The sequence below is a fragment of the Equus asinus genome, chromosome 2 (assembly GCF_041296235.1).
Source record: "Equus asinus isolate D_3611 breed Donkey chromosome 2, EquAss-T2T_v2, whole genome shotgun sequence".
Lineage (NCBI taxonomy): Eukaryota > Metazoa > Chordata > Mammalia > Perissodactyla > Equidae > Equus > Equus asinus.
Genome location: NC_091791.1, coordinates 108757673 through 108784511, shown reverse-complemented (window position 1 = coordinate 108784511; position 26839 = coordinate 108757673). Strand labels below are relative to the sequence as shown.

Here is a 26839-nt window from a genome sequence, read left to right as displayed (position 1 = left end):
CAGTAAGAGAGAGAAAAGGAGGAAAAACATAGAAAATGGTTTGATCATCTAAAGAATCTGCACAGATTAATCTGTGCAGAATAATCAGGAAAAACAAGTTGAGAGGGTGGCAACTGCTATTTCCTACACAGTAGCTCCCCTACCTTAGGAAAAAATGGGGAGGCAGCGACCGGTTGGGGTTGTAGTTTTACACTTTGATTTTAGCAACAAGTATCAAAAGATCTAAACTAATTGATTGTCGAGTTACTTGGCCCTTCTCCAAAGAGCAATATAGATTTAATTGTATGTTGCTTAAAACTCCATTTCTGAACAGTGTGAAGCATGTAATAAAAGTCATACACCGTATCGGAGATCCCCCCCCCCAAGCATAAATACCCAACTGACACTTGGAAATCTTAGCTAATACTCCTAATGGGTTAAAAAAAAAAAAAAAAAAAGGCATCTGAGAGGGGTAGCCACATAATAAAATCTAAACTGTTAATCCATTTTAACTCATTCAAAAAGAACCTGCGGTTGCGGGCAGGTTGTTTGGCAGAGGAGGGGTTGGGGTAAGGAGACCCCACATCAGACATCTGACTTGTTCAAACACGGTCCATCTAAGCCACACTCCCCTAAAGGAAAGCGAGTTCTGGCCTTCCAAAAGACACCAGAAAAATCTCTACCCGGGAAACGGAGCTGAAAGTTGCAGCCGAACTGCCTGGCCCGAGCTCTCCTCTCTCTCTCAGCGAGAGGCTGGGAAGCCACTCTGTGGCCGTCTCTCTCTCCACCGGCCTCAGCCCGGCTTCCCCCGAGGGAGAGAGAGGGGGCTGGAGGCGAGCTGGAGCGCTCCAAAGCAGCTTGGAGAAATTCCTCCCCTGCCCCTCCCAGGTAGCCTCCCCCCATTGTCCTCCGCCGTCCCAGACCCCCAGCGGCTGTTCGCGTCTGAAACCAGCCCCCGCGCCCCCCTCCCTGGCCCAGGGCATCTCGGAGAAGGGAAAAGTCCCAGCCACGCCTGCGATTCGGTCCAGGAGCAGCGCGGCCGCCAAGTTCGCGGCCGCCATCAAGCTGGCGGCTGCGCGCGTTGCGGGCCGTGCCCTGGTGTGGCCACGCGAGCCGGCTGCAGGCGGAGATCTGTAAAAATCCACGTGAGCCGCCCCCTCCTCCCGCTGCCCGCGGCCCCTGACACGGCAGCATTGAAGCCGGCCCGGAGGTCCCCGAGGTCTCCGAGTGTGACAGTACTCAGCATAGCGGGTAGATGGCACAATTTTCTAACATTTAGAGAGAGGAACCCACGCTGGGAGCAATAAGTCCATTTAAAAGCCCTTTATTTAAAAGGAACAAAGATAACTGACAAGCGAAGTACAGAGACATCTCAATGAAATTTCCAAAGAAGAAAGAGAAATCAGAGGCCAAAGCAAATGCGAACTGGGCTTGATGGAACAGGCCAGCACTTTCCTCCCCCTCGAAAAGAAAGATAAAAGACAAAAAAGAAAGAGGTGGCGGTCACCAGGGCTGTGCGCCTTGACGATCACGGTCCAAACCAAATTCTAAAAATCCACAGCCACAAAAACTTTAAAACGGCCGGGTGGTCTCTGGCGGGGCAGGTGGGAGAGAAGCCCTGTCTATGTAGGGGAAGAGACTTGGAAGTTTTGCCCCTGTCTTGGAGACTACACCTTAATCTTGGAGAACAGCCGCCTCTGCTTTGGCTTGGCGGGATCCAAGGAGCCTGGGGAGGGCAGGCACGTAAGGCACCCGCTCTGGGGACACTTGGATCCCTCCGGAGGCCTGAGAGCCCCACGCCTCCGTCCTCCAGCCGCCTCCCCTATAATGGTGCCCAGGGCTGGGCTGCTGGCCCAGCGAGGATCCCACGACCTAAGATTTGGTCAAAGCCAGGGTACTCAAGAGGCCACACGAAGACTCAGGAACAATTGCTATGACTTCAAAACCCAGAGGGGTGCGAGGGCGTCCACTGATGTCTCCTGGCAAAGCCAAGTCAGCATACATGTCACCGTGTGCTCTAGCACTGCCACCGCCGGCTTCCCACCTCCAAACCTATATGCTAGGTCCCCCACGCCTGCCAAGAGAGGAGACCCGCAGGCCGAGAGGAGACAGAGGAAGGGGCGAGAGGCCAGGAGAGGCGCGGCACCCCTCTGATCCTCCGGGCTCCGCTCGGCGCTGGCCCTGGGCGTCCCTGGCTCGCCAGGCGGGCGACGGAAGGGGTGAGGCGGCTAGCGCCCGCAGGGGATCAAATGATTGTATTTGGGTGGGTGCTCGCCGACATATTTGCTGAGTAAACCTCCCTCGCTGTGCTGAAGGCGAATCCCCGTTGATAAATCCATCATTACCGTTCGGATTCAGGGAGGCAGCCGCGCCACTAAATTCATCTTACATTTGTAGCGCTTTAATAGACATTTATTAAATGCTTTTAGAGAGAGGCATGGGGCGCGTGATTACATCCTAGTTATAGACAGAACATAAAGACCCACGTTAACACCCATTTGCAGGAAGGAAGGAAGAGGTGGGGAGGGGGTAGGAAGGCAGAGGGATGAAGCGAGGAGAGGCGAAGAGAGACAGGGCGGGCGGGGGCACAGAGCCTGGGCGTTATTAGGAAGGGCTGCCTGGCGGACAGCGAGGCGAGAGCCGCGGGAAGTCGCAGGCTGCAGAGTGGAGAAGTCCCCCGCTCGCCTGCAGTTCCCTGGGCTTCCCCTTTCCTTGCACCCCGCCTCCCTCCCCCCGCGTGGGGGGCTCATATTCTCTCTGCCAGGGCACAAGGGACGTTAGTGCTGTCTTTGCCGACCCCTTTCCGTCCCCAGCCCACTCCCTACTTTATTCCAGGCCTCTCCAACTGACACTCTTTGGAGCAGCCAAACCAGGGAGAGAGGGAAGGATGCCCCCGCACTTAAGGACCCCAAGAGCTCCTTTGGAGCATCCTCTCCGCCGCACCCACCCCCAAATCAGTTAGCCAGAGAGCGGAGCCAGGCCTCCCTCAGCACAAAGCAGACAGGCGCCATGGCCACGGGCAGGATAGCACAGCTCGCTCCAAGGGTCCCTTGGCCTGACACGCTCTGCTTGTGGATCCCTTCTCTGCCCAACGCCAGGAGGGAGCCATGCCACCCTTGCACCTCCGACCATCTCGTGCCTGGGGACCTGCCCTGGGCTTGGGCTTGCCCTGCACCCCTCGACCTCAACCTCAGGGAGTTGGGCTTGCAGAAATGCCTGGGCCTCCAAAGGGCCTAACGCCTTCCTGAGCGCCCCAGGGCCTTGCCTATAGGCCCAGTCCCCAGACTCCGTCAGTTCTGCGCGCGCCCTCCCTCCCCCGGGATGCGGCCACCGACCCGGGCCGGGACAGCAGCGGTCAGGACTCCCGGGCCTCCCTGGCTCTTGGTAAGGAACACTTCCGCTATCTCAAAGTTGCCATAAGAAAATAAATACAAGTGACACTGTGCTGGGCCAAAGCTCATTAGTTCGTTGTCCAGGCCTAATAAAGGAACAGAAGCGCAAATTATAGAGTTCAGCTTCAACACACGCTCTGTCACCCGAGATCAGCGTACCGCGAGCCTGATTCCAATTGCTCCGAACTTGCTGCGCGGTTCGCCCCCCGCCCCCTCCTCGCGAGCAGGAGGTTGGGTGGAAAAATATAGTTCCAAAGGGGGTAATGATCAAGCTTTTCCTCTCGGAAGCCTGCGCCACCTCATTTCCCATCAGTAATCCCAATAAAATTAACGTCGTGGCTGCAATTGAAAAGAGGAGGGCCCGCGACACTCCTGAAATAACACTCTCCCCTAGCAAAAGGTAAAAAGCAAAACGGCCCTTTGTTCAGCTAATTAACGAAGGCCCAACTCCGAAAGCAGATGTGTTTGCTTAGCTAATCACAAGCATGTTTCTTTCAAGGAACGTCATTTCGAGGGGGCCACTGGGGGGGGGGGTGTTGGGAAAGGGGGACACAGCCTCCCCCCCACCCAGGCCCTCTCTACCTCAGGGGTCTCTCACTCCAGACTAAGATCCAGAGGCTCAATCTCGGCAGCCCATCCCTCACACCTTTCTCCCCCTTGGCCCTACCCCAGAGGTCCAATAAGCACCTCTGCGCTCGCCCGAATGCCAGGCCTGCAAGACGCGAGGGGGGAAAAAAATAAAAGTTTTAATGACACAGATGCCATATTAAATGAGGCAGTTTTACAATTCACTTTGAATAGGACGCTAACTTATTACAAGTGTGTTATCAGAAGGACGATAAGATTTATAACTCCAAGAGTCAGCTTTTCGCCTTAATGACAATGGATGTTAAGGGTGGAAATCTGTTCTCTATTAGAGGAGATGAGAGTCCCCTCCCTATTTTCGGACATTTACAGATAAGTCCAGGAGAGCAGATACCAAGCCTCTTTGTGTCTCTTTATGAAAAATTCTCCCTTTCCCCTTTGGCTATGCAACCGGGTCTCCTTGCTGGGTTAGCACCTCGCTCAGCTTTTGAGCGTGAGCTTGGAAGAGCAAAAGAGAGGGAGAAGGGAAAGGAGATAGAAGTGGGGATGGAGATGGGGGGGGGCGGTCCTCAGCCGGCTGGTTCTCGCAGCAAAACTATTTCCCCGTCTTTCTCTGCCATACAAAAGATGGCTTTCCCCTAAACCAACACAGTAAGCAAACTTTAAAAAACTGGGGTCCTATTACAAACCAACGCCCAGCACTAACTGCTTTAAAATTACTGCATAATTAGATTTAGTTGAATTTCACCATTAATTAGGCAGCCGCACTGCAGGGAGCCTTTGAAATCTGAGAAAATGGGAAAAATCATCTGAAGCACGTTTTTTAAACCCAACTTCAATAAATCTTGACGAGGCCGGGAATTCAGAGTCCCCTCCCAGGCGGCAGAGGGTAGGGGTCTCCAGGCCCGGGCTGAGGCTGGAAGTGGACGGAAGGGGCAATTCCCCCGACTGCTGAGAGCTCGGCCCGGGCCAATCCACGGCCTCTCCAGAGGCCCTCGGAAGACCCTCTCTGGGAGGCCAGGTCTGTCCCATGGTCGGCCTCGCCTGCTCTGAAACCTATAAGAGAAAGGGGAGCCTCCGCTGCAGGCGCGCTCCTGTCAGGGGCGCCGTCCACGCAGGCTCGCCCATTTCTAGGGCCTGGGACCACCCGCCCAGAACCAGCCCTCTGCCCCTGTGCGTCCTCAGTCAGCCCTCCGCTCCGAAAGCCACCTTTCCTATAACTTTGACACGCAGGCAGCAAGTTCTGCCCACGTCCGACCGGGTCCGCAGCCCGGCCCCCATCCCCAGCTCGGCCCGGCGGCGGCGCAAACCCCCCGCACACCCGGCGCAGCCCCTGCCTTAATGAGCGCGAGAACTGCCCGACCGAGGTCTGTAAATACTGGCCTCTCCCCCTCCCCCTATACCGTTCAAACATTTGAGATCGTTTGAGGATACAGACTTATGCTTTTTCTGATTTGGTTCTTGTTGGGAGAGGAGACATGAAATAAACTCTCCTGATTATAAGGGGGGTGGTGGGCGAAGAGAGAAGGGGATGCTGCGTTACCAGTATTTTCCCTGCAAATTCTGCTGCTTTAATTACAGAATAATCGAGGACCGCACTCACTAGCCAGCAAGAGTTTAAAAGAGGGTTTTCTGTCTGCAGATGGAATGGCCTTTAGCACCCCCCCCCTTTTTTTTTCTTTTTGGGTAACCAATGTGTTTTCTATTACCCGGCCCTGCCGTGCCTGGCAGCCCGGCGCTCGCGGTGCAATGGGAGACGCCATGTTGGCTCAGCTCATAGGACCAAGTCAAAAGCGAGCTTCGAGGCAGAGTTTCACACGCTCGAGCTCCCCCTGACCGCCCCCCGCCCCCGCCCTCCGCCGGTCGCCGCTTAATGCACATCCCAAGAGTGCAGCTCCGCGCGCCCGGCACCCCGGACTTTCCGGGGGCGCTGGCGGAATTCCGCCGCACGTAAGTGGGGGCGGGGGCTGGGGGGGCAGGCACTTTTCCGCAGCCGCTGCCAACTCGAGGGCCCCGTCCCTGCAGCCGGCCGGATGCTACCCCAGCCGTCTCCGCGGAACCAGCCCCGGACTTCGCCCGCTAACTTTGAGCCCCAGCCCCTCGCGGCCCAGAGAGAACTAATGGTGAAAGGCCGAGGCAGGGAGATCGCGAGCCGAGCGAACAGGCTAGAATCCCCCCCAGCTCCGTCTTCCCCCAGGTTTGTTTGAAAGTGGCGAGAAGCAGCGATCGCCCCTCTCTCTCCTCGGACTATTGTTGCATTTCGCGTCTAACTGGGTTCTCTCACACCCCCGAGCGTCAAGAGGAGGAGGGGGAGCGGGGTTGGGAAAAGAAATAAAGCGAGCTCAGATCAGATGGAAAAAAAAAAAAAAAACCCAGCAAGGAAAAAGAGACACTTAAAGGGAAAGAGTCGCCATGTTTAGCAGCTTTTTTAAAGATCTCGTCAATTTCACACAGAACGCGCTCGCTGGGTCCCAGCCCTCGTCTTTTGTCCAATTCAGTCGCAGCAAAGATCTTTTGTTCTAACTCAGCGTGAAAAGAAAAACTTTCTTTAAATGCAATAAACTTAAACCAAACTCAAGACTCTAAACAGATCCTCCTCCGGCCACTCTAAACATATACAAGGGGTTTTGTTTTAACCGTTTGAAAAATTTTGGGTCCTGTTTTTCTGCCTCGCAGACCCCAAGCTCATTGCTGAAACTTAGAGAGAGGGAGAGAGAGGTTTCCAATGTCTAGAACACATGCTTAAAGCATAATAAAACAGGGACTGTCTTTTGCTTTGAAAATCATAAATTATAATTTAATGCCAATAATAATTTACAACAAATGGCTGTTTACAATAAACTAACACAAAACAAACAAGGAAAAGGGCCTGTGTTTTACTTATTAGAGAAACTTCACACACTCACATGGATAGCACTTGCAAGAGGAGAAAATAAACAACAACCGAGAAAACCTCGACCTAAAGGTCAGCGACATTCTGCCGTAAGAACATACTTATATTTATATATGTATATATCTACAGAAAGAAGCTGAGGGTCAGATGGAGAACTCTGCTCAAATGCACAAATCAGACAGATTTTTCTGGTCTACATGTATTGGCTGGAACTGAGTATCAAAGTTTAATACACTTTACAAAATGATCCCTTTTCTTTCACCTCCCCTACCCACCCCCTTTTAAAATTAAACCACAACATAATGAGGGGGGGGGATGCTGGAAAGCCTCAACAAGAACAAAATTGCAAGCTCCCACACACTGAGCTTCCTCCAAACCAGGAAAAGAGAAAGAGGGGGGGAAAAAGACTCCAAAACAAAATAGTTACTACTTCCAAATCAGCACACCATGTAAAGTTCCTTCCTTCTTTTCTCTCTTCTTTTTCTTAATTTGGCTTCTAAGGACAAAGGATCCCAAGAGCAGGACAGATTGTATCTACACAATCTGAAATGTCAAAATGTCGATGTGTTTCTATGTACATAACTCCAATGGAAAAGATTCCCTTGACCTGTGGTCATGCTCTCACAGAATGAATGTAAAGGGGGGAGGGGAAGGCAGACCAACTGCAAGTTGTCATATATACATTAAAAACAGACCCTTCAGCGCTAGAAGCTATATCACTGAATTTGAAATCCTCTCAACAACCACGCTAGATGAGAACCACAGAATATTTTTAAAGATCACACCTACTTAAGGAAAAACTCATTGCAAACAACTGCCCTCTATTTACAATGCTGTGATTAGCTTGCTTGAACGGTCTTCTGCGTAACTGTCAGAAATGTACAAAACAGTATTTTTTTCTGATCATAAAATAGATACTGATCTCAAGATTTCTAATACTTTTCACAATACCTTCCCTAAGCAGGCACTTAAGTGTGACAAATATAAGGGCCTTTTTTTTTTTCCTGGAAAATCCATTTTTAATTAAAAGGAGGATTAGGTGAATGGGGGTGGTTTACTGTATCAGTATGGCACTTCCTAAACCATAGATAAACCATTAACTTCAGCTCCCCCCCACACACACCCAAATTAGACAGGCAAATACACTAGTCCACCTTTGAACAAACTAACTGAGGGGAGAAAATAAATAGAGCCCCCAGGCCCGGCTCAGGGAGAGCTCACAGGGGCTCTCCTTGATGGAAAGACAGTGAGTGGGGACAGCCAAACAGGTTTCAGATATCAAATAATATTTTAATTTCTGAATACTTTCAATTTTCCTTGGAATATAACACACAAAGACTCGACCAAACAGTTCAGTTATTATAACTTTTACAGTATACAGAAATGTTGCACTTAAAAAAAAACCTTCAGTTTTTTTTAAAACACAAACTGTAAACTCTAAGATACTGAATCAATCACGTTATCTATAAGTGCCAACAGTGTTATTTTGTCATGCTGATTTCAATGGTATTTTTTAAAAAGGGAAAATATCAACAATTATAATACAAAGGGTTTGCAAATATACAAACAGATATAGGATTTTCATAACAATTCAAGAACTAAGCGGGACCCAATTCAAATTACAAAAGTTCACTTTTTATTCAAAACCTCAGCATGTGTCTTGGACACATTCCTTGGCTGCCAATAAATTCCACAGTTCATTCTCTTTCTTAAAATATTTTTAAAAAGCTAGGTTTGTCATGGTGGGGTTTTTTTTGGGGGGGGGGAGGCCAGGATAGGGGAAGTTAAGTGTTGTATGTGGTTCCTCCAGTTCTCAAATTAGAGTGCTCAACTTCACCTAAAATTTTTGGTCACCACTTCTAAGTGCGTTTCCATCATCTTTGAGTTGCCTTTTAAAGTTTTATCTCTTCCTATGGTATTTTCATGGACTCAGTTTTAATTCTTGCAGAACATATATTTTAAGGATACACAGTTTTTAAGAAGCCAAGATTATATCAAAACTTATTATAGAACCACAGAATAAACTGGTTTGGAACCAGAAAAGTACAAAAAAGAACAGCTAGAGGTACATAGACACAGGACAATTAATAATTTGGAAAAAAAAAAAAAGACTTACTTTCTCCATTCTGCTAATTTTCTCCCAATCTCCTTAAATGCACTTTTAGCAATATTTTTCAAAAATTTACCAAAAAAAGAAAAAGACTAATTTCCTTTTTATACAAAAATGATAAGTAGCAAGTTGTTCTGACCGACACAGGAGTTTTTTTTTAATGCATTCTGTAAAAGTTCATTTGACAGTCTTTTTTTTTGAAATTCACAGTCCATTAAATTCTTCCCCTCTCTTCTTTTAGCAAACTTGTAACATCCTTTTATATCCTTTCTTAACAGAAGGAATTTAAGCAAACAAACCAGTCTTTTGCCTTTTCTTTCTCTCTGTTTCACTCCCCTTTCTTATTTTGATTTATTTATTTATTGAATTGCCATATACGGCCAGTTAAAACTGCTGCCGGACAGTAACATATCCCGGATGAGGGTTTCGATGGGGGTTTTACCTACCAAACGGACGAAAAACAATTGCTCTATGACTGAGGAGGAGACCGTGCGGAGGGAAGGGAGGCGAAGCAAAAGCTTTCCGAATCGCGTTGGTTGGTTCGGGTACTGACTCCTAACGTATTCTTCCAAAGCACACTGGGACTTTTCCTGCAAGCTTTCCACATGGGCTACATCAGAGAGACCACAGGCATCTGGAAGAAAGTTTAAAAAAAAAAGAAGAAGAAGAAGAAGAATTCAGTCATCAGATTAAGAGGTTTGAAATGGGTCACATGAGGTGTGTGCACAGTGCTCTGTCAAACTGCCCCAACCGGAGCTGGAGCAAATGCCTCAGTACTGAAAACCTGGAGGGGGGCGGGGAGAGCAGGAGATGGTCCCGGGGTATTTGCTTTAAAAGAAAACACAGCCCAGTGTGCTGCAGGCTTCCACTGTCCCAGTCCTTGGGCTTGGTCACTGGGAGGCCCAAGCAAAGTGCATTGGGTGAATCTGGCTCAAGTCAGTAAACAGACAAACAGATGAAACCAAAACTGCCAGTACTCCTCCCCCTCCTCCTCTGTAAATAATAGTTTGGCTTATAATTATATAGTGGGGGTGGGCAACAACTTGGCCCAGCCCCCAGCAATGGCGACCACGACCCAGCCTCAGATTCTCCCCAAAGAGGGCGACTCATTTTTCTCCAGTCTTTGAAACTGATTTAAGTGGCCCTTTAAAACTGATCTTGTCAGTTTAGCCTATTGAAGGGCAGCCATGCAAACTGTGATCTCTCTGTTCATTTGAGCTGTTTCTTTTCCCCCCTTTTCTTCTCTCTCTCTTTTTCTCCCACTCCCCTTTACACATATTTTTTTAAACCCAAGTCCCTCTAAGAAGAACCTCCCTCCCCGTTATCTTCAGGAAAACACTTTTCTTTTTCGGATACGTGAAAATACAATAAGTGCCTTTGAAATGAGAGGCTTCTCACTGAAGGCGGTGCAGGTTGTGACCTGACCTTTTGGGGCTCCCCAGACAAGACTGGGGCTAACACATGCATATCGTGAAGCCTTAAAACAGATCTTCAAAAACAGCTGCCACCACCTCCACCCCAGAGCCAGAACACACATGCAAGCTCCTCATGTGTGTATCTAGGACTCTGCATGTCTACAGAATGCATAGGTGTCTGTGATCAGGAATTTAAAGATCTGTTTGCACAGGACTCTTTCCCTCTGCATGGGTACCTTGTGTCTCCCTCTGAATCAGATAACAGGAAGCTTTATCTCTTTGTGAGGCAATTTGCATTCTCTACACAGGCCTCTACATTTTGCAAATAGTAATAAATTAAACTGTTACGACAGTATCAGGCATTTCTTTCCTTGAAAGACCAAGGGTAAGGCTAAGAGCTAACAGTGATATCAAGAAATTAACAAGCACCCCGCCATCTGGGAAGGTGGGCTGGGCGTGGGGCTGTGGGACAGTGAAGGTGGCTGTGGGGCAGGGGAATATGCCTGTACATTTGCATCAGGCAAACGTTCTAGTTATGACAGGTCCCCTGAGAAAAATAATCCAGATCCAAGCCTTTGCATACAGCTCTTCCTTGCCCAGACACTGCCCTTTAATTGATTACCTAAGGACTTTGGAAGGCAGAATTTGGGGTGGCTGTGGGACGATTTTATGTGCAAAGCAGCAATGTATCAAAGACAGTGGGTTAAGGACTCAGAACTTGCAATAGATTCAGCTAATGACTTGGGTCCCCAGGTTTCCTTCAAACAATAAGGAAGGGATTGTGGGTCTTTTTGTCTGCCACACGAACTACACAGCTCTCCTACTGTCCTGATTACAAGCTGGAAATACTGCAGTGGGTGAGTCGGTTCCAAGCCCTCTCAACATCCAAATGTTGGTTATTCCAAATTGGGACCCCTTTTCCCTCTCTGCCATGACAAAGGGATCAGCTGACAACTTAGAACAAGGATGTGGAGGGGCTGATTTCCAGCCACCTGGGCTATGCTGAACTCAGCCTGAAGGCAGCCAAAAGGCTCAGGTGTGGCCCAAAGTGGAAAGCCAGACACCTTCAAAAATCATTTGGCCTCAAGAGTTAATTAATATTAGATCTCTTACGCACACAGGTTAAACTACAGGCAAACCAATTAGATTTCATAATGCAGTCAATGATGATTTTATATTTCGGGCAACATTCACAGCCAGTCCAAGTTGGCATCTGCTTGAGTTGTTTGAAAATTGCCTTAAGTGTTTGCCTGGGCAGAGGAAGCAAGAGGCCGTAGTCTTCCACTCCCTGCAGACATTCTGAAGACTTCTGGGGGCCCCTTTCTGCCTCCTGCCCCTTCCTGACAGCTCTTGCCCCTCTCCTGGCAGTCTGTGCTGTTTTTAAAGGAATATGATTTTGAAAATTGCTGCCCTCCAGTTGGAATTGCCTGAAGCTCTAACTCCCACTGAGTTAGCAGGCAAACTTTCCCCTGAAGGGGCAAACTTTCCCCTGCAGGGATGATGCCAGGACTGCTCCAGTGCCCGGGGCATCTCCTAGAGGCTCAGCCAGGGTGCCCTGCGGTAGAGGAGATTCCACAGGCTCAGCTGGCCCAGAGGGCCTGGGCTAAGGGAGGGAGCAGGAGCATGCATCCCAGTCTGGCAGGAGGGCAGCAGGCCTGAGAGGCTTCCCCCTGGCCCATTTGGAGAGTCTGTGTCTGAAGCATCCTTCCTGCATCGCAGCCTTCCTATCCACTCCCCAGGACAGGCCTAGTGGTGCCCAGGAGCTATACCAAGTTCCCACTTCCAGTTGCACTCAACAGTTTGGCCTTTCAAGGGGAAAGTGGAGCTGGCTCTGAGGACTCTCAAGTTCTCTGGGCCCTAACTCTGGGCTAGGAGCTCTTGGGCATGAGCTTGGGCAGGGCTCCTTCCTACCTGAGGTGAACAGGACTATGGCCTTGAGGCAGCTGTACTCGGCGGAGTCGACGTGCAGCGCTTTGAGCTTCTCCACTTGCTCTTGGAAGATCCGTATGTGGTCCATAAAGGCGACCACCCGGTCGGCGGACATGGGCGAGGCATGTAGGCCGGCGGCGGCCAGGAGCGGGGCGACGTGGAGGGGCATGGAGCACTGGGCCGCGTTCAGCACGAACAGCTCGCTCCAGGTGAGGCGAAGCAGGGCCACCTGGTCGGTGATCTGCAGGTCAGGGAAGAAGGGGATGTTCCGGGCCCACTCGACGGCGCTGAAGAGCATCCGCGCGGCCAGTTCGCAAATGTTCTCGATGCCCATGATGTTGTTGGGCTGCATGCACTGGCTGCCGAAGCGCGACGTGGGATAGGGCTCGGCGCGCAGCAGCAGAGAAATATATCCGGACAGGTACGAGTGGCAGTTGAGGGGGTCCCCGTTGGTCAGCGCAAACTGCCCGTGGGTCGGCTGGGTGGGCGGCATCCTGCCCCTCTGCACCGCTGCGGGGAGGAAAGGAGACATTCCACAGTTAATGACCAGCCTTGTTCCCCAGCTCCCCCGGCAGGGTCTGCCCCAGCCCGACCTCCGCCTGACCCAGACCCCGCGCCGAGCCGAGCAGCCAGGCCTGCCCCTCTCACAAGCGCGCCAGGGCCACAGACCTGGGAGTCACCGGGAGCCCGGCGGCACTCCTCTCCAACCACCACCCAGGCAAGCTCTGGCGGCCAGAGCGGCACACTTGCCTCCGAGGCCCGCCCGGGGCTGGGCCGCCGAAGCCCCAGAATTGGCCACCTTGCCTCGGGGTCCCGGCACTGTGGGCGGGATGTAGCATTCTGGGGGCATCTTTCTTCTTTACTGCTAAACAGCTGATATTTCTTATTGATTGGAGGAGAGGGAGCGGGAGGGGCGAGTCCGGGGGGAGGGTGAGACGCTTTTGCAAAAGACACAACGGTTCACCCCAGACGGCCTGTGGCCACCCCGAACCATTCTCCCCCATGCCCCGCAGCCCCGGCCGCAGCCCGGAGCGGAACCCCGGCGAGACGAGCGGAGAGCCGCGGTCTGGCCGCAGCCTCATCAGTGTGCTCGGAGAGGGAGATGGAGAGAGAGGGCGGAGAGAGAGGCCGGCCGAGGCGAGAGGAAGCTGGGGAGAGGCGGGGAGCGGGCGGCCGGCGCCGGCGCAGCCCGGGCAGGGCCCGTGAGGGCCGGGGAAAGCCGGTGAGGCTCCGGCTGGGGCTGTTATGTGTCGCCGGACCGGGAGAGTCGCTCTCGCAGAAACACAAAGAAACCCCGGCGTTCGCTCGCCCCAGCCCGGAGCCCGCGCCCGGCGCCCAGCGCGCCATTGGCCGAGCACGGCTCGCGGCGCTCGGCGAATTTTCGATCACAAAGACCCAACTCGCGCAGAGCGAAAGCAGCCGCCCAGGGCCCCTCGCCCACCCTCTCCCTACTCCCTATCGCGCTCTCCTCCTTTCAAAAGTGAAAGGAAAAAAGAAAACCGAGGTATTTTTTTTTTTTAGCAGAATGTTAATCCACGGAGGGTCACATGAGCGCTGCCCGGGCGGCAGCGTTAATACGGCGAAGTGCATAAAATTGCCATTTGTAATTTGAACCTCCTGTACAAAAGTACAATCTCAGGTTGGTTTTTTTTTGAGAGGGTGGGGGTTGGGGAGAGGGGTGGGGAGGAGGGACATATGTTGAACATGCAGGAAAAAGAAGGAGAGAGAGAAACTGAGAGGAAAGAGAGAGAAGTAAACCAGGCTTTAAAACAACAACAACAACAACACCCCATCCCTTGCAGAAAGGCGAACTCGGATGAACTTGCAATCAATGCAAAGAAAATGGAAACAGCCCGAAGAGAGAGTAGAGGAGGAAATCAGTCGGCCAAAGCATGCGGATTTGGGGGTCTGGGTTCCAGTGCAGAACTTGCTTCTAGTATAAACCCCCTTGCAGCTGCAATACGAAGAGAAGAGCTTGGGGCTTCTGTGTCCTTACCCAGAGCAGGCTAGCCAAACGCACCCAGGGCCCCGGGACCCCAGGCGAGGGGGAAGAAATGAGAGGCCGATACCTTCCCGTCTCATGCCCACTTTGAGGCACTTTTTGAGGCGGCAGTACTGGCACTGGTTGCGGTGGTGCTGGTCGATGGGACAGTTCCGGTTGGCGCGGCACGTGTAGCTCAGGTTCCTCCGCACACTGCGCTTGAAGAAGCTCTTGCAGCCCTCGCACGTGAACTGGCCGTAGTGCTTGCCGCTCGACTTGTCCCCGCACACCACGCACTCGATGTGCTGCTGCTGCTGCTGCTTGTCGCCGCCCGGGCCGCCAGGGCCGCCCTGGCCGCCGGCCGCCGTCTGGGCCGGCGTGCTGGCCGGGCCCCCTTGGCCGGGCGTCTGTGGCGTGTGCGGGGCGCCGGGCGGCGGGCCGGGCACGGGCGGCGCCTGCGAGGCCTGGCTGCCCTGCGAGCCGGGCACCTCGTCCTGGGGGTCGCGCCACGTGCTGACTACCATTGCCATATCTATGGGGGCCGCGTCCGGACTTCCTGCTCCCCTGGCTGCGGGCGGCGGCGGCTCCCGGGTCTCGGGCTCCGGCGCCGCCTTTTGTGTGCGCGAGGGTGCGAGAGGGCGCGGGAGGGCGCCCCGGGTGTCTCGGGGGCTGGTTGGTTGAGGTTGGTTAGTTTTTCCTTTTTTGTTTCTGCTTTTGCAAAGTTTTGTCGATTGCTTGTCTGGCCCGGTGTGTTTGTTTTGTTTGTTTCCCTCGGCTCAGCTTTGTTGGTTTCGGGGGGCTTTCCGCCGGGAGGGGAGGGGATGGGGCCAGGGGAGAGCGAGTGGCAGCAGAACGTGGAGAGAGAGGGAGGGGAGGGAGAGCTGCAAGTCGATTGTCTGGCTTCAAGACAGAAGTAGGAGGCAAAAAAAAAAAAAAAAAAAAAAAATCTCTCCAAAGATCTCGCTCGCTCGCTCTCCCTCCCTCTCTCGTTCACTCTCTCGCTCTCAGAGCTGGTGTGCCGAGGAGTTGGAGGAGGAGGAGGAAGAGGAGGAGGAAGAGGAGGAGGAGGAGAGGCGACTGTCCGGGGGCCAAGTCCAGGGCAGCCCACAGTCAGCCATTCAGGAAAGCCATCGAAATCAGGAGGACTAGGAGAGCGGAGGCGCCGGTCGCGGGCGCGCCCAGAGAGCCGGGCAGGCCGGGGCGGAGGCCGGCGGCCCGCGGAGTGGCCGGAGCGCTGCCCGGGTCCGGGGGAATCAGCATGAAAGTGGTCCGCGTCGGGCGCTGCGCGGCGTCGTCCTGGCGCTGGGCCGCCGCCGCCGCCTGCCCCGGGCGCCCGGCGCGCGCCTCGCTCGCTCCGGCCGCCGCCGCCCGCTTTCTCCGGATGGAGGCCGCTCGCCGCTCCCTGCGGGCCGCTCGTGCCGCCGCCGCCGCCGGAGCCGCCGCCGAAGCCGCCGGGTCGGGCCCGGAGCCGCCGCGTCTAGCGCCGCCGCCGCCGCTGAAGCCGCTGCTGCCGCTGTTGCCGCCGCCGGAGCCGCTGCTGCTGCTGCTGCCGCCGCCGCCTCACACACATAGGGAAAGAGTCAACTCGCCGGCGGCGGGGGAGAAATGATAAAAGAGAGAGAGGAGGGCAGATCACCACCTAGAAGCACATCCTTCGTGCGCAGAGGGGGGAGAAAAAGACGGAGAGAAAGAATGAAAGAGGGGAAAAAAGGCAGCACGGCACCCGGAGAAAGGAGGCAACTCGGGGAGAGGAGGAGGAGGAGAAGAAAACGCACACGCGCGCACGCACACACACACCGCGGAGAGAAAAGAACAGAGAATCAAAGTGATCAAATATGCTAAAAAGGGGGGCGCGGGAGGGAATGCGATTTATAGGCGCCGGGGCTGGCAGAAGTGGCTTCTCCGCGATCAGCTCACTGAGCTCTCTATATAGTGAACTTTGACACGACTGCTGCAACTTAGCGCACGTTGCCATGGCGACGGCGCGCCTTATAAGGCAGCAGCCGGGGTTGGCCTGGCCAGGCGCGCGCGCGCCGCCCCCTCGCCGTCATTGGCCGGAGCGCGGCGGCCCCGCCATGGCGGCCGCGGGCGCAGCCCGGTCCTAGCGCGAGCGGCGTCGCGGCCGTGTCGCGGGGCGCGCAGGGGGCGAGGGGGGCGGGGAGGGGGCGGCCGCAGCCGCCGAGCGGGGGATGGGCTCCTGCCGGCCCGGGCCGCGCGGCCCCCGCGCTCTCCGCGCCCCGCACTCCAGGTTTCCGCCCCAGCGGGGAGAGGAGCGCGGCGCGCACACACAACGCCTCTTAAAGGCTCCGCGAGAGGCTTTGGATGGAATCGAGGACTTCGCCTCTCGCAACTTGGCGATGCCACGGAATCCGCCGCTCGCGCACCACCCGGGACTCCCGGCGTATCTTTGTGCCCACAATGCCAGAGAAAGAGAAAAGTTGCCCGGTTTCTTTGCAGAAGGGTAGTGGGTGGGGATGGGAAGGTGCCGCGCACCGAGCTTGCAGGCGTTTTCCAAACGAATGATTTGGTCAAATCCGGGTGATGGTAGACCCTTCTCTTAATCAACTCTGATCACTTGCTTGGTTTGGTGGCTCACTTTTTTTTTTTCTTTTTTAGAGGAGAAAAGCCGTTCAGTAACTGTCTTTTCCTTGTAGAGTTAACATTTCACAGGTATGTGGCCTGACATTTTAATTGCTCGAATAAAGCATCTCGGATGCTGAGAATCAGGAGTAGACTTCATCTCGTTGTCATGACGCAATTAAAATCAGTTTTCCTCAACTTTATCCTCTTTCGTTAGTTTTGGCTAACTTGCAAGCCAACGTCCTGCCACACACCCAGTCGCGGTGAGAGCAGAAAAGACCGTTCTGCTCGCTGATGGACAAGCGGAGGCAGCCTCCCAGCCTCCCTTGTGCGTACCCTCTGTACACATATGTAAGTGCACACGCATCAGATGCACATTTGTCAATGTACACAGACAAAGACTTCAGCGACTATGCTGCTAGGTCATAGAACAGTTGAGTACCGACTTCATTGTTTCTCAAGTTCCTTTTAAGCATTCATACAATCATTAAAATACACCCAGAGATTCTGCCCCAAATTGGGAATAATAGCAAGTACAACTCACAAGAACCACACACAAGCCATATTCTCTCTCAAGGGATCCACTGCAATAAGAACAGCTTCTAGCCTCTACCGTTTTGCTCCATGTGCTAAAATCGTCGACACAGTTGTGTCTCTGAGGTACAGGACATTTGGTTTTAAACATCAAACACCTAGAATCGCCCCCCCAGAACACACTTTATTTCAACACAGTAACCTTTTTGTTTGATTATGACAAGTTAGTGGATGATGATTATTCCACATGTATAGAAGAAAATTGTGACTCCATCCTACACATTTTGCACCAAGAAAAAACTGTAAACTGGCAAGCCAACCAGGTTTATGAACAATTAAAATATTTTACACAAAACATGCTGAGCTTCAGGAAACGTGAACACATATAAATAGTAAATTAACAACCAAAAGAAAGCATCCTCGATAGTTCAAAAAATTGAAGAGTGGCAGGATTTAAAAAATAAGTAAACCATCCATATAACTGACATGCGGAGATTGCGTTTTGCACTTAACACTCTTCACACACACAGGCAGAATACAAGGTAGAAACTAAGGGAAGATACAGGCAGATAGGAGCTAGTTTTTAGAGAAGGAAAAATCCTCTTGACGCTTCATTCCTGAAACCTTCTGAGCCCTTACCCTTTCTCCGCTGAAATCACATATTTCACTAGAGCTGCAGGTGCTGGGAATGTATGAGAGTTGTAAAAAAAAAAGACCTATAGTGGACACTGAACTATCATAAACCTGGTGTGTAATGAGATTGCCACAGAGCGAAGCTAGGCAGAGAATTTCAGGTTGATTAGAGACACAACATTACTTTCTCCTAAAGAGGACAAGAAGGATGGAAAAGAAATCATTTTCAGTGAAGATTTTTTTTTCTCCCTCTCTTTCAACCTCTATGATTTGAAGAATTACCTAATGCTGCAAATGTCAGTAGATTGTCTGCAAACTCAGCAGAGGTGTGGTGGGGCTGGGGTTGAGATAGGAAATCTAATGGGCATTCCCATCTCAATTTAATAGAAGATGAGAACAATTGATTATAGGGAAATCTTAATCTTGCTTCTTGAGTGCAGAAGCCTCCATAGCAAGATCACCTTTTACAAACATGCAGTGGGAAAATTTGAGGAGGAAGAACTTTCCCAGTCCACTTAGAGATTTTTGCTGTTTCAAGTATGCTCTGATGGCCTCAGATTTAAAATGAAGAATTTCCCAACCATCTCCAACAGAACTGGAGCCTGCTAGGCACACGACCACAGGGCTGCCATGAAGTCAGAGGTGTTTCGCTATGTATTTTAGGACTCATTTGGTAATGGGGATGCTATTACAAAGGAAACAAAATCCTGTAAAAATTGTAGTTAATTTTACTGCATAGAAGAAGAGAGAGAATTGCAGACTGAGAAGAAAAAAGAGGGGAAAATATTTTAAAATGCCTTCTTTAGAGATGCTCATTTCCCCTGAATAAAACAGCTCTAAGACCAAAAGATAAATATCAATATGCTGTTACTATTTTTTTAAAAATGCAGCCCAGTCTTTTATTGCAGATGTAAATTTATTTTAATGAGATGAATGGCAAGCTTTAATTTGGCTGGAGAAAGTTGGAAAAACATTTGTCTTACTCTGGGGGAAAAAAAGAAAACCCACCCAGGAATATGATTTTCTTGCAGAATGTGGCCTGACGGCTGTAATTCTTCACAAATTAAATCACAATATGAATACAGACCCCAGCAAATGCTGAATTTAACTCTGAACTCAGTAGAAGCCAGTTCTGTCCACCAGGATTCATTGAATTCCTCTTTTCCCTCAATCTAGTCCGTGTGTGTTTTTCTCTTCCACCACACTGGAGCTCCATGAATAGGGAAAGGGGCTTCCATTGTGTCCCTCTGAACTTCCAAGTCAATGCAATTTTTAACCACTGGCTTGTGGTACTTTGAAAATCACCAGGGGCTGTCAGAGTTGGGTCCTCTGAAAAATTTACAGTGCTAAATCAGAGCATATGCTGGGAGGGAAAAAATTGCTTAAGATTGGAGCAAGTACAGTATCTGTCTGCCCCCTAGTGTAAGAGTCCTCGCTGCCTAAAATTCAACTTTAAAAGAAAAGGAGCTCTTAAAGGGAAACGACTTTGGGCTCACGTAGGCATAGGAGAATGAAACTTCTGTACATTTTAATCTGAATAATTCTTCAGGATTTAAAATTAATTGGCTCTGGCTTGGTTGGACCGCACTCGGATCTCGCCACCTCTGCATTTCTCGAGTCACTGGCGGAGAGGTGATTTTTTTTTTTTTTTCCCTGAACTGGGTTTGTGTGCGTCCCCCTCAACCCCCTCCTCTCTTTTTCTTTCTCTGTCTCTGTCGTCTCTCTCGCTGGCTTTTTAAAAATGAGGAACTGTTCCTTGAACGTTCTGGACAGAGCATAGAATTGCTTCTTAAGTCAGCCCGACGCGGTTGCAATAGACAGCAAAAAGGTAAACGTTTGCCTGAAATCCGCACGCCAGCTCCACCACCCCGCCCGATGGTGAGTACCCTTCTCGTTGCGATTCTCCTCCTAGCTTAACCGAGCGCTCGCCTCCCCGAGCCGCGGCCGAGGGCGCCGGGCACAGCTTTTCTCCCTCCCCGCCTGCCGGCTGTCAGTTGCACAAGGTTGCAAAACGCAGCGCAGAGGCAAATCGAACAGTAAATTCTGATCCTTAGTGCGAGCCTAGCAGCTCCTTTGCTAGAAAACCGAGTCGTCTATTGCTTGGAAAAACACGCTTATAGGACTGGTTTTTAGTTTGCTCTATCGAAGGAAATGAGTTTGAGGAGACAGGACGAGGAGATGGGAGGCACCGCAGTCTTTACGCTTCGGTTTAATCATATTTTGGCAGCTTTGCAATTGTATTTTCCCCCTCTCCCCCCTCCACCACCTCTCCTACCGCACACATGTAATAAAATATGGCAATGCATTGAATTGACTGTCCCCCCTTCCCCGAACCCCTCAAACCACAGTCCTAGGCATTTCATACACGTTAGCAATCCAATTTTTTGAAAAATCCCAAGTCATCCCCATCCCCACACAGCACAAGGAGAAAAGTGAGAAAGGAGAGAGAGAGAGAAAAAATACTGTAAGTAAACATACCAAAACCATATTTGCCTTGTTCAAGGTCCCAAACCGCTTGCATCTTCCTTCTAAACTGGAATAACTCTCCTTTAGTTTGGCGGGTGAAATAAACGCTTTGTTGGCCCCCTGAAAAGATGTGCCTTTGATAATTAAAGAGAATCTCCTCCTCGATGTTTATCTAAGCGATTGTGCAAACTGATAAAAAGTAGGCACTAGCCTGCAGGGAAAAAGAGGAAAGGTGAAGGGAGAGATCTTCCACCTCAAGGAAGTGCTTCCCCATGTATTAGGCGCTCTCAGCCTTGGAAAACCCTGCACACTAACTTTAGAGAGACGAGCTTTCAGGGAGCTTTGTACATAGCTGCTGAGGAATGCAAGCCTCGCCTTTAAGAAAAAAACCCCCAAACCGTAGGTAGGAGATGTCTGGAGTGATCCTTGTCTCTCATCTCATTCCTTAGAAGGAAGAGTGCGTTGTTACACCTTGTTTGGGGCTGGAAAGACGAGACTTTAAAAACACCCGTCCAATTGAAAAAAATCTCCCAACTTAATGAGTTTAGTCGGAGGCTGGAGCAAACGGCTCAGCCTCAGCAGAAAACCGCCAACAACTGTAGGCGATATTGCAAAGCAAGACGACCCAAGGCACAGCCAAATTCCACTGTTTGGGGTCGAGAGGGATGGAGGCTAATCCTAAAGCAAGTTGGAAAAAAACAGAGGTGGGAGAGGAGGGGGAAAAAGCAGCAGCCTCCCAGACTGGTAGACAAGCTCCCCTCGCCCTGGTTCAAAGATAGAACTTGAAACAGGAGGGCAACATTTTTCCTAGGAATCGGTTGGAATCCTCATTTTCTACTTTTAACTCAAGTCCCCCAAAGTGATATTTCCCTCTCCCCTGCAGATTCGTGCACCCCCTTTTCCAGTCCCCATTCTAGAACTTTCCTGAAGAAGAAACCTATTTCTTTTGGGGGGAGGAGTTCCCCATTTCATGTCTTCAGATAATGAATGCTTAATTCACCCCCTCCCTTCCTCCACCCCCCAAAATGAATAAAGGAAGCAGGAATACAGTAACTACCGAAAATTGAAAATAAACTATGCCGCCTCTCGCAGTTTAATACAGTTTTAACTAATGGGTTTTTTTGTGTTGTTTTGTTTTAAGAGAAGAATAATGGGGAAACACGGATCTTTTATTTTAGGAAACTGTTATGGTAAGATGTATGTCAGACTTGACAAATGGAACTAACGCTCTTCGGCTGCTTCTTGTCCTTGTCTTAAACAGGAATTAAGTTAAACACAGTGCTGAATGTTAATTACATGTTTACTGGCTAATGAAAATTACAAATGGTTTTGCCACCTCAAACAATGATGAAAACTCTGAAGACACTGTAATTATATACTTTGAGGGAAATAACTCAGAATATTGATCATAAGAAGTGTAAATCTTTTTTTAACTATTCATTAATACCATAAATATGGGCTACAGAAGTTTTTCCTTGCGGTTTGTCTCATCAGTTACACCGAGTGGATGGATGGTGAGGTTCCTCTGGGGAGGTGGTGAACTCATTCTCTTATAGAAGGAGGCCACTTGTGTAACTCAGGGGTGCCCCCCTCCCTTTCGCCCCCGCCCCCTTTAACCCCAGCAGAAGGTCGAGGGTTAGTTGAACAGGGGGGCTGGGCTCAGGGCAGGTGAAGGTGATCACAGCCTAGCCTCTCCCCTCCCCTCCCGTGCCCTCCTCTCTCCTCCTCCCTCTCCTCCCTTCCCTGCCAGGTCTGATCGATGACCACCTTCCCCAGCCTGGGCGCCTGTCAGATAACCTGGCATTCGGGTTCCTAATGGAGGACAACTCACCGCCACCCAGAGACGCAGTCCTAACAACTTAAGGTCCCGCTTTCAGAGGCGGCTAGGGCAGTTCATTGCAAAAGAAGAAAAAAAAGTTGAGGGTGGAGGTGGTTATTGGGTAAGGTGGCTCCGGCAGCGGATCCAGAACTGATTTCCCTGGGTTTGGGAGTAGAGATATATGGTTTGATTTGGTTTTCACTTTGGCCTGAGTTGTAGCTCTGCACTCTGTAGTGTGGCAGCCACTCTGATCTTGGGGGTCAAAGGTGAGGGCTGCACTAACCCTAAAAGGCTGGTCTGGCCTGGCCAGAAGGCCGAGCAGGCGCAGGAGCGGGGGGTTGTCAACCATAGTGCCTGGCGCTTCCGAAGGGGGTGTCTGTGCAACCCGCATGCGGGGGACACAGAACCGACAGCGGGTTTTAAGTGCAATATTGAGGATTTTTAAAAGTGCCCTAGGCTTGTGGGACTGGAGTCCTCTTTTTCCCTGAGAATTCCCAAGGCGCTGGTCTTTGTCTTAGAAGGAATGGAGTTTCTGAATGGTGTGAAAGGGACAGAGAGGGTCGCTTCAAATCGATTTTACTTGTCCTTTCTGTCTTTTCGGATCAACGCCCTTCAATGGGCACAGAGGTGCTCTTTCAACCAAAAACTTGTGCTACATTTTCTGCCTGTATTGGTGCTAAATACAATAAGCACTGGGCAGATTTTTTTTCTTTGCTCTCCAAAGCAAGAAAGCACCCTAATTAAATTGTTTTATACGGACAGTCAAGACGGACCAATTAAGTATGCATTAGTATAAAGATATAGTCTGCAGATAAGGCCGTTTAGAAAATCATGTGTGGGACAAAGGAGAAGGCGCTAACGTTGGGGAGGGGTGCTTGGACCCCGCAAGGTCGCTCACCTTCCTGCCTGGGCCCCGGGGAATTGCAGAGGCCCGGACCCCAGGTGAGAAGGGAGCAGGCCCGCTAACAGGTGGGCGACAGTGTTGGAGTCTTTCAGGCCCGCGCCCCTGGCCGCCCCTGAAGAGCAGTGGAGCCCGAGGGCGGGTGTGGGGGGCGGTTAGTATCCCTTACATCCTCCTACTTGGACAATGTAGCCGTCAGAGGTGGCAGGTCCTGTAGGAGGGGGCGAGAGCGTATTGTGCCCCCACTCACAGTCGGGCCCATTGCCTGGTGTCTGGGTCCGGGGCGCGGCCCTGCGATAAAGAGTGTGCGCCCGGGGAGGCCAGGAGGGCCGGGGGACACGGACACTGCCACTGCCGCGGCCGCAGCCCTCTGGCAGCCAAGATCAGGGTTGGAGGCCCTTTTCCAGCAGCTCCAAACTAAGCGTTTTTTCGCTTCTAAGGAAACGAGAGCTTCTCCGCGAGGAAAGTAAAGTTCCCACCCGACGCCTTCCGGCCCCAGGGGCGTCGAGGACCAGCCGCAGAAGTAGGGGAAGGATCCAGAGTCGGAGAAAAGGTAGCGAGGAGAGTGGCTCCTGGGTCGGCGAACGCAGCTCTGCGCTTCTCCACCCCCTCTCCGTCCTCTGAGGTGTGGGCGGGCGGAGTGCATCTCGCCCCGAAGGTGACGACCCCCAGAGCGGGGGCCTGGGCCTCCCCGCGTCGCGGCGCAGGGCTGTGACAGGTGGTCCCCGGGCCGCGCGGGCACGAGCGCAGCGCACTGCGGCTGGAAGGGCGCGCGGGGCGCACAGGGCGCCCGTGGTCGGGGGCGGGGGGAAGGTGGGGGCGAGAATTAGAGCCTGGGGAGGTGGCTGAATGTCAAAAGTAAAAAGGTCGAAAAGCCAATTTTCCAGGAGCGCGTTCGCCCCCCTTTGCTGGTTGCAAAGGCCGTAAATCAGCGGCCGGCGGCGAGGGCGGGAGGAGCCCCCTCGGCGGGCTCGGTGCGGCCCCGCCCGGACCGTGCGCACCTCCCGGTGGGCCCCGAATCGATCTGAAGCCTAGCTGAGGATGTCACCGCACTAAATATTTACTGATCACACACAAATAGCCGGGGCTCGAACGATTTTCCTCTGTGAGGAGAGCGCAGAGAGAAGGGTAAATCATTTTATTAGTGTGGATAAAGCCCAGAGCACACTTCGGGCTGGAGTGTTTTAAGATGTGTCTTCAACGGGATGAAAAGAGTTAGGGAAATCGATACGGAGTGATTAGAAGCCCCCCGGGTGACGAAGGGGGCCGGGGCTTTCAGGGTTTTGGCGATGCCGAGAGGGGGGAGCAAGCCTCGAGGGGGGCGGCCCGACCACCGCCGCGGAGCTGCCGGGCGCAGGCCTCCGTCCCTCCCTCCTCGACGGGAGACGCGAGGGCGCAGCAAGGGGCAGGCAGTCCGCCGCGGTCCAGCTTCCCGGGGCCGGCGCCGGGTGAAAGCTGCGCGGGCCGCCGCGGGGCCGAGGGCTTGGGAGCTACGGGCTCCACGCCGCGAGTGACGGTGGTCAGGTGGCCACCGGAGTGGATCCCGGGCCCGGCGCGGGGACGCCGGCAGGTTCTCCTGGAGCGCGATCTCTCCAGGCAGGCGCCTGGAGTAAAGGTGTGGCCCAAATGGGTTGCATTTCTCCCCCAGCCGCGACCTGCAGCATCCCCGAACTTTCTCCTTGATAAACCTCGGCCCCTCATCTCCTTTAATGTTTTCAAAGACGACGCAGCGGCCCAGCCCGGCTAGGTGCCTCTTCCTCCCACCCACCCTGTGTCGATGGTGGCCGCCGGGTGGCAGAACCCGCTGCGGACCGCAGGGCGAGTGGATTCCAGGTTCAGGGTTCTTGGGCAGGTGGGAGGAAGTCTGAGGCCGACGAAGAAGGCAGGGACAGGGCAACATACACCAACGAAGCCCCCAGGACCTCTCCGTTCTCTCCAGGGCGAGAAGTCAGCTTTGAGGCTATCAAACCACACTTCAGCGATGGAGATCGGTCTGGGGCCCCAAGGCTGGGCGCAGGAGCCTAACGTGGCGGAGGTGCGAAGGCTTGTAGGGCTTGCTGAAGTTAGCAAGGCTGAGGGGGGAGTTTCCCGGGAGGGAGAGGAAAACCTTCTCCCCAAACTGAAGCAGGGAAGTCCTGGCGTAAAAATGGCTTTTACACTTCTAGAAGCGGGAGTCTCGCTCGCTACTGTGAACAAACCTTGAGGTTCAAAACAGCTGCAAATAATCAGGAAGGCACTAATTTCGGGGGGAAAGGAGGGGCAGAAGGTGAAGAAAGGGGAGAATCTTTTTCGTTTCTCCTCTCTTTTTCCGTTCCTGACCTTTTCCTAAAAATCTGCTGTTCCTGAAGAAACTGATTGATTGATTATTTATTTATTTATTTATTTCCCTTCTCCATCAGTTGCTCAATTTTCTTGACAGTTTGAGGAATTCAGTTCAGGCTGCCCTGCCCTACTCGACTCCTCGGTGCAGCAGGAAATATATCTGCAGACCCAATTAACCGTTTTCCAGAGGGAGAAATTTTTTTAAAAAATATTTGAATCCCAGTGGATTGGAGCGATACATTCAGGTGTGAGGCGATTGGTGCCTCGAATTCCTTCCTCGGTAATCCTCTAATTCCTGCGATGGAAGCTCGAGAGCATAGCTGACCTGGAGGCTGTCAGGAGCCGGTGCTCCATTAACCCCTTCCTGGTCTTGGCCAGAGCAAAGGTTAACTACACTAATATACCAAAGGGGCTGTAGCAAAAAGGAAGGAAGGAAGGAAGGAAGAAAGAAAAGAAGGAAGGAGGGAAGGAGGAGAGAAGGAAGGAAGGAAGGAAGGAGGGAAGGAGGGAGGGAGGGTAAATTTACCCTAGTTGCAAGGATTTTAGAGCTCTCTGCCCTTCACTGGTCCTCCCCAACCCACACCCTTCCTATGAAAGCAGCTTTCCTTTCAGGGAGACAGCAGTCTCATCCATGAAGGCAGCTCACTCTGTGGAGATGGACTTTAGGGAATAAGAAAACATAACGTAGTGAAATATTTTCTTCCATTTAACTAACCACTCAGTTCACTTTAAAGATATTTCTAACATGTATACAACAATAGATGATTGTGGGAGGGGGTTTAACCCCCCCAACACAATACATGTTTTACTTTCTTTTATTTAAGTAAAAGCTAATATAGAATCTTGTCAGTAGCCAAATTATTGCCAAAAAATATGAATGAGGTTAGGAAAATATGTTCTGCTGGCTTCAAACCTGGTGGCATTTTAATGGGTAGTTATATAATAGTTATGTGCATGAAGGTGTATGCACATGGGTGTGTGTATATTCTTATGGTGTTAGAAGTTCCTTGATGGATTAAAGGTTCATTTACTCAAGCACTAGATAGAGACTGTCACTCATGTGTACATGCCGGGGGTCTGGCAGAAAGCAGTGCAAAAAAGAGTTTTGAATGAGCTCCTTGGAATCACTATTGTTGAAATACAAGCTGAAGCAACTTAGTAATGGTAAAGCTATTGTGCATTGCAGAATCATCGAAAGACACTTCAAAGTAAAATTGTCAATTTTCAGTTTGGTAGCTGTGGCAGGGCATTTAAACAAAAGGTGAGCATCATTTGCTTAATATATTTACTTAAAAATTCA

The 26839-nt window shown here is 51.6% G+C and overlaps 2 protein-coding genes across 6 annotated transcripts in view; one reads left to right on the top strand and one right to left on the bottom strand.

Annotated features, from left to right (window-relative positions):
• Positions 1–8462: 8462 nt before the first annotated feature.
• Positions 8463–22392, bottom strand: NR2F2 (nuclear receptor subfamily 2 group F member 2). Of its 5 annotated transcripts, none has more exons than XM_014842502.3 (3): positions 20510–22392; positions 12286–12813; positions 8463–9593 (listed from the first exon to the last, which is right to left on the bottom strand). In XM_014842502.3, the coding sequence occupies exons 1-3, from the start codon at positions 20550–20552 to the stop codon at positions 9319–9321; spliced, it is 846 nt and encodes a 281-aa protein (XP_014697988.1). In that variant the 5' UTR covers positions 20553–22392; the 3' UTR covers positions 8463–9318. The 5 variants fall into 5 exon arrangements, with proteins under 5 accessions (XP_014697988.1, XP_044618455.1, XP_014697989.1 ...); XM_044762520.2 differs by lacking the exon at positions 20510–22392 and adding an exon at positions 14373–16167; XM_014842503.3 differs by lacking the exon at positions 20510–22392 and adding an exon at positions 14300–14413.
• The window catches only part of LOC106831998 (uncharacterized), a 104021-nt gene continuing 93758 nt past the window's right edge, over positions 16577–26839 (top strand). The window contains exon 1 of the mRNA XM_070496095.1: positions 16577–19663. The gene's annotated coding sequence lies outside the window, so the exon portion shown is untranslated. The remainder of the gene's footprint in view (positions 19664–26839) is intronic.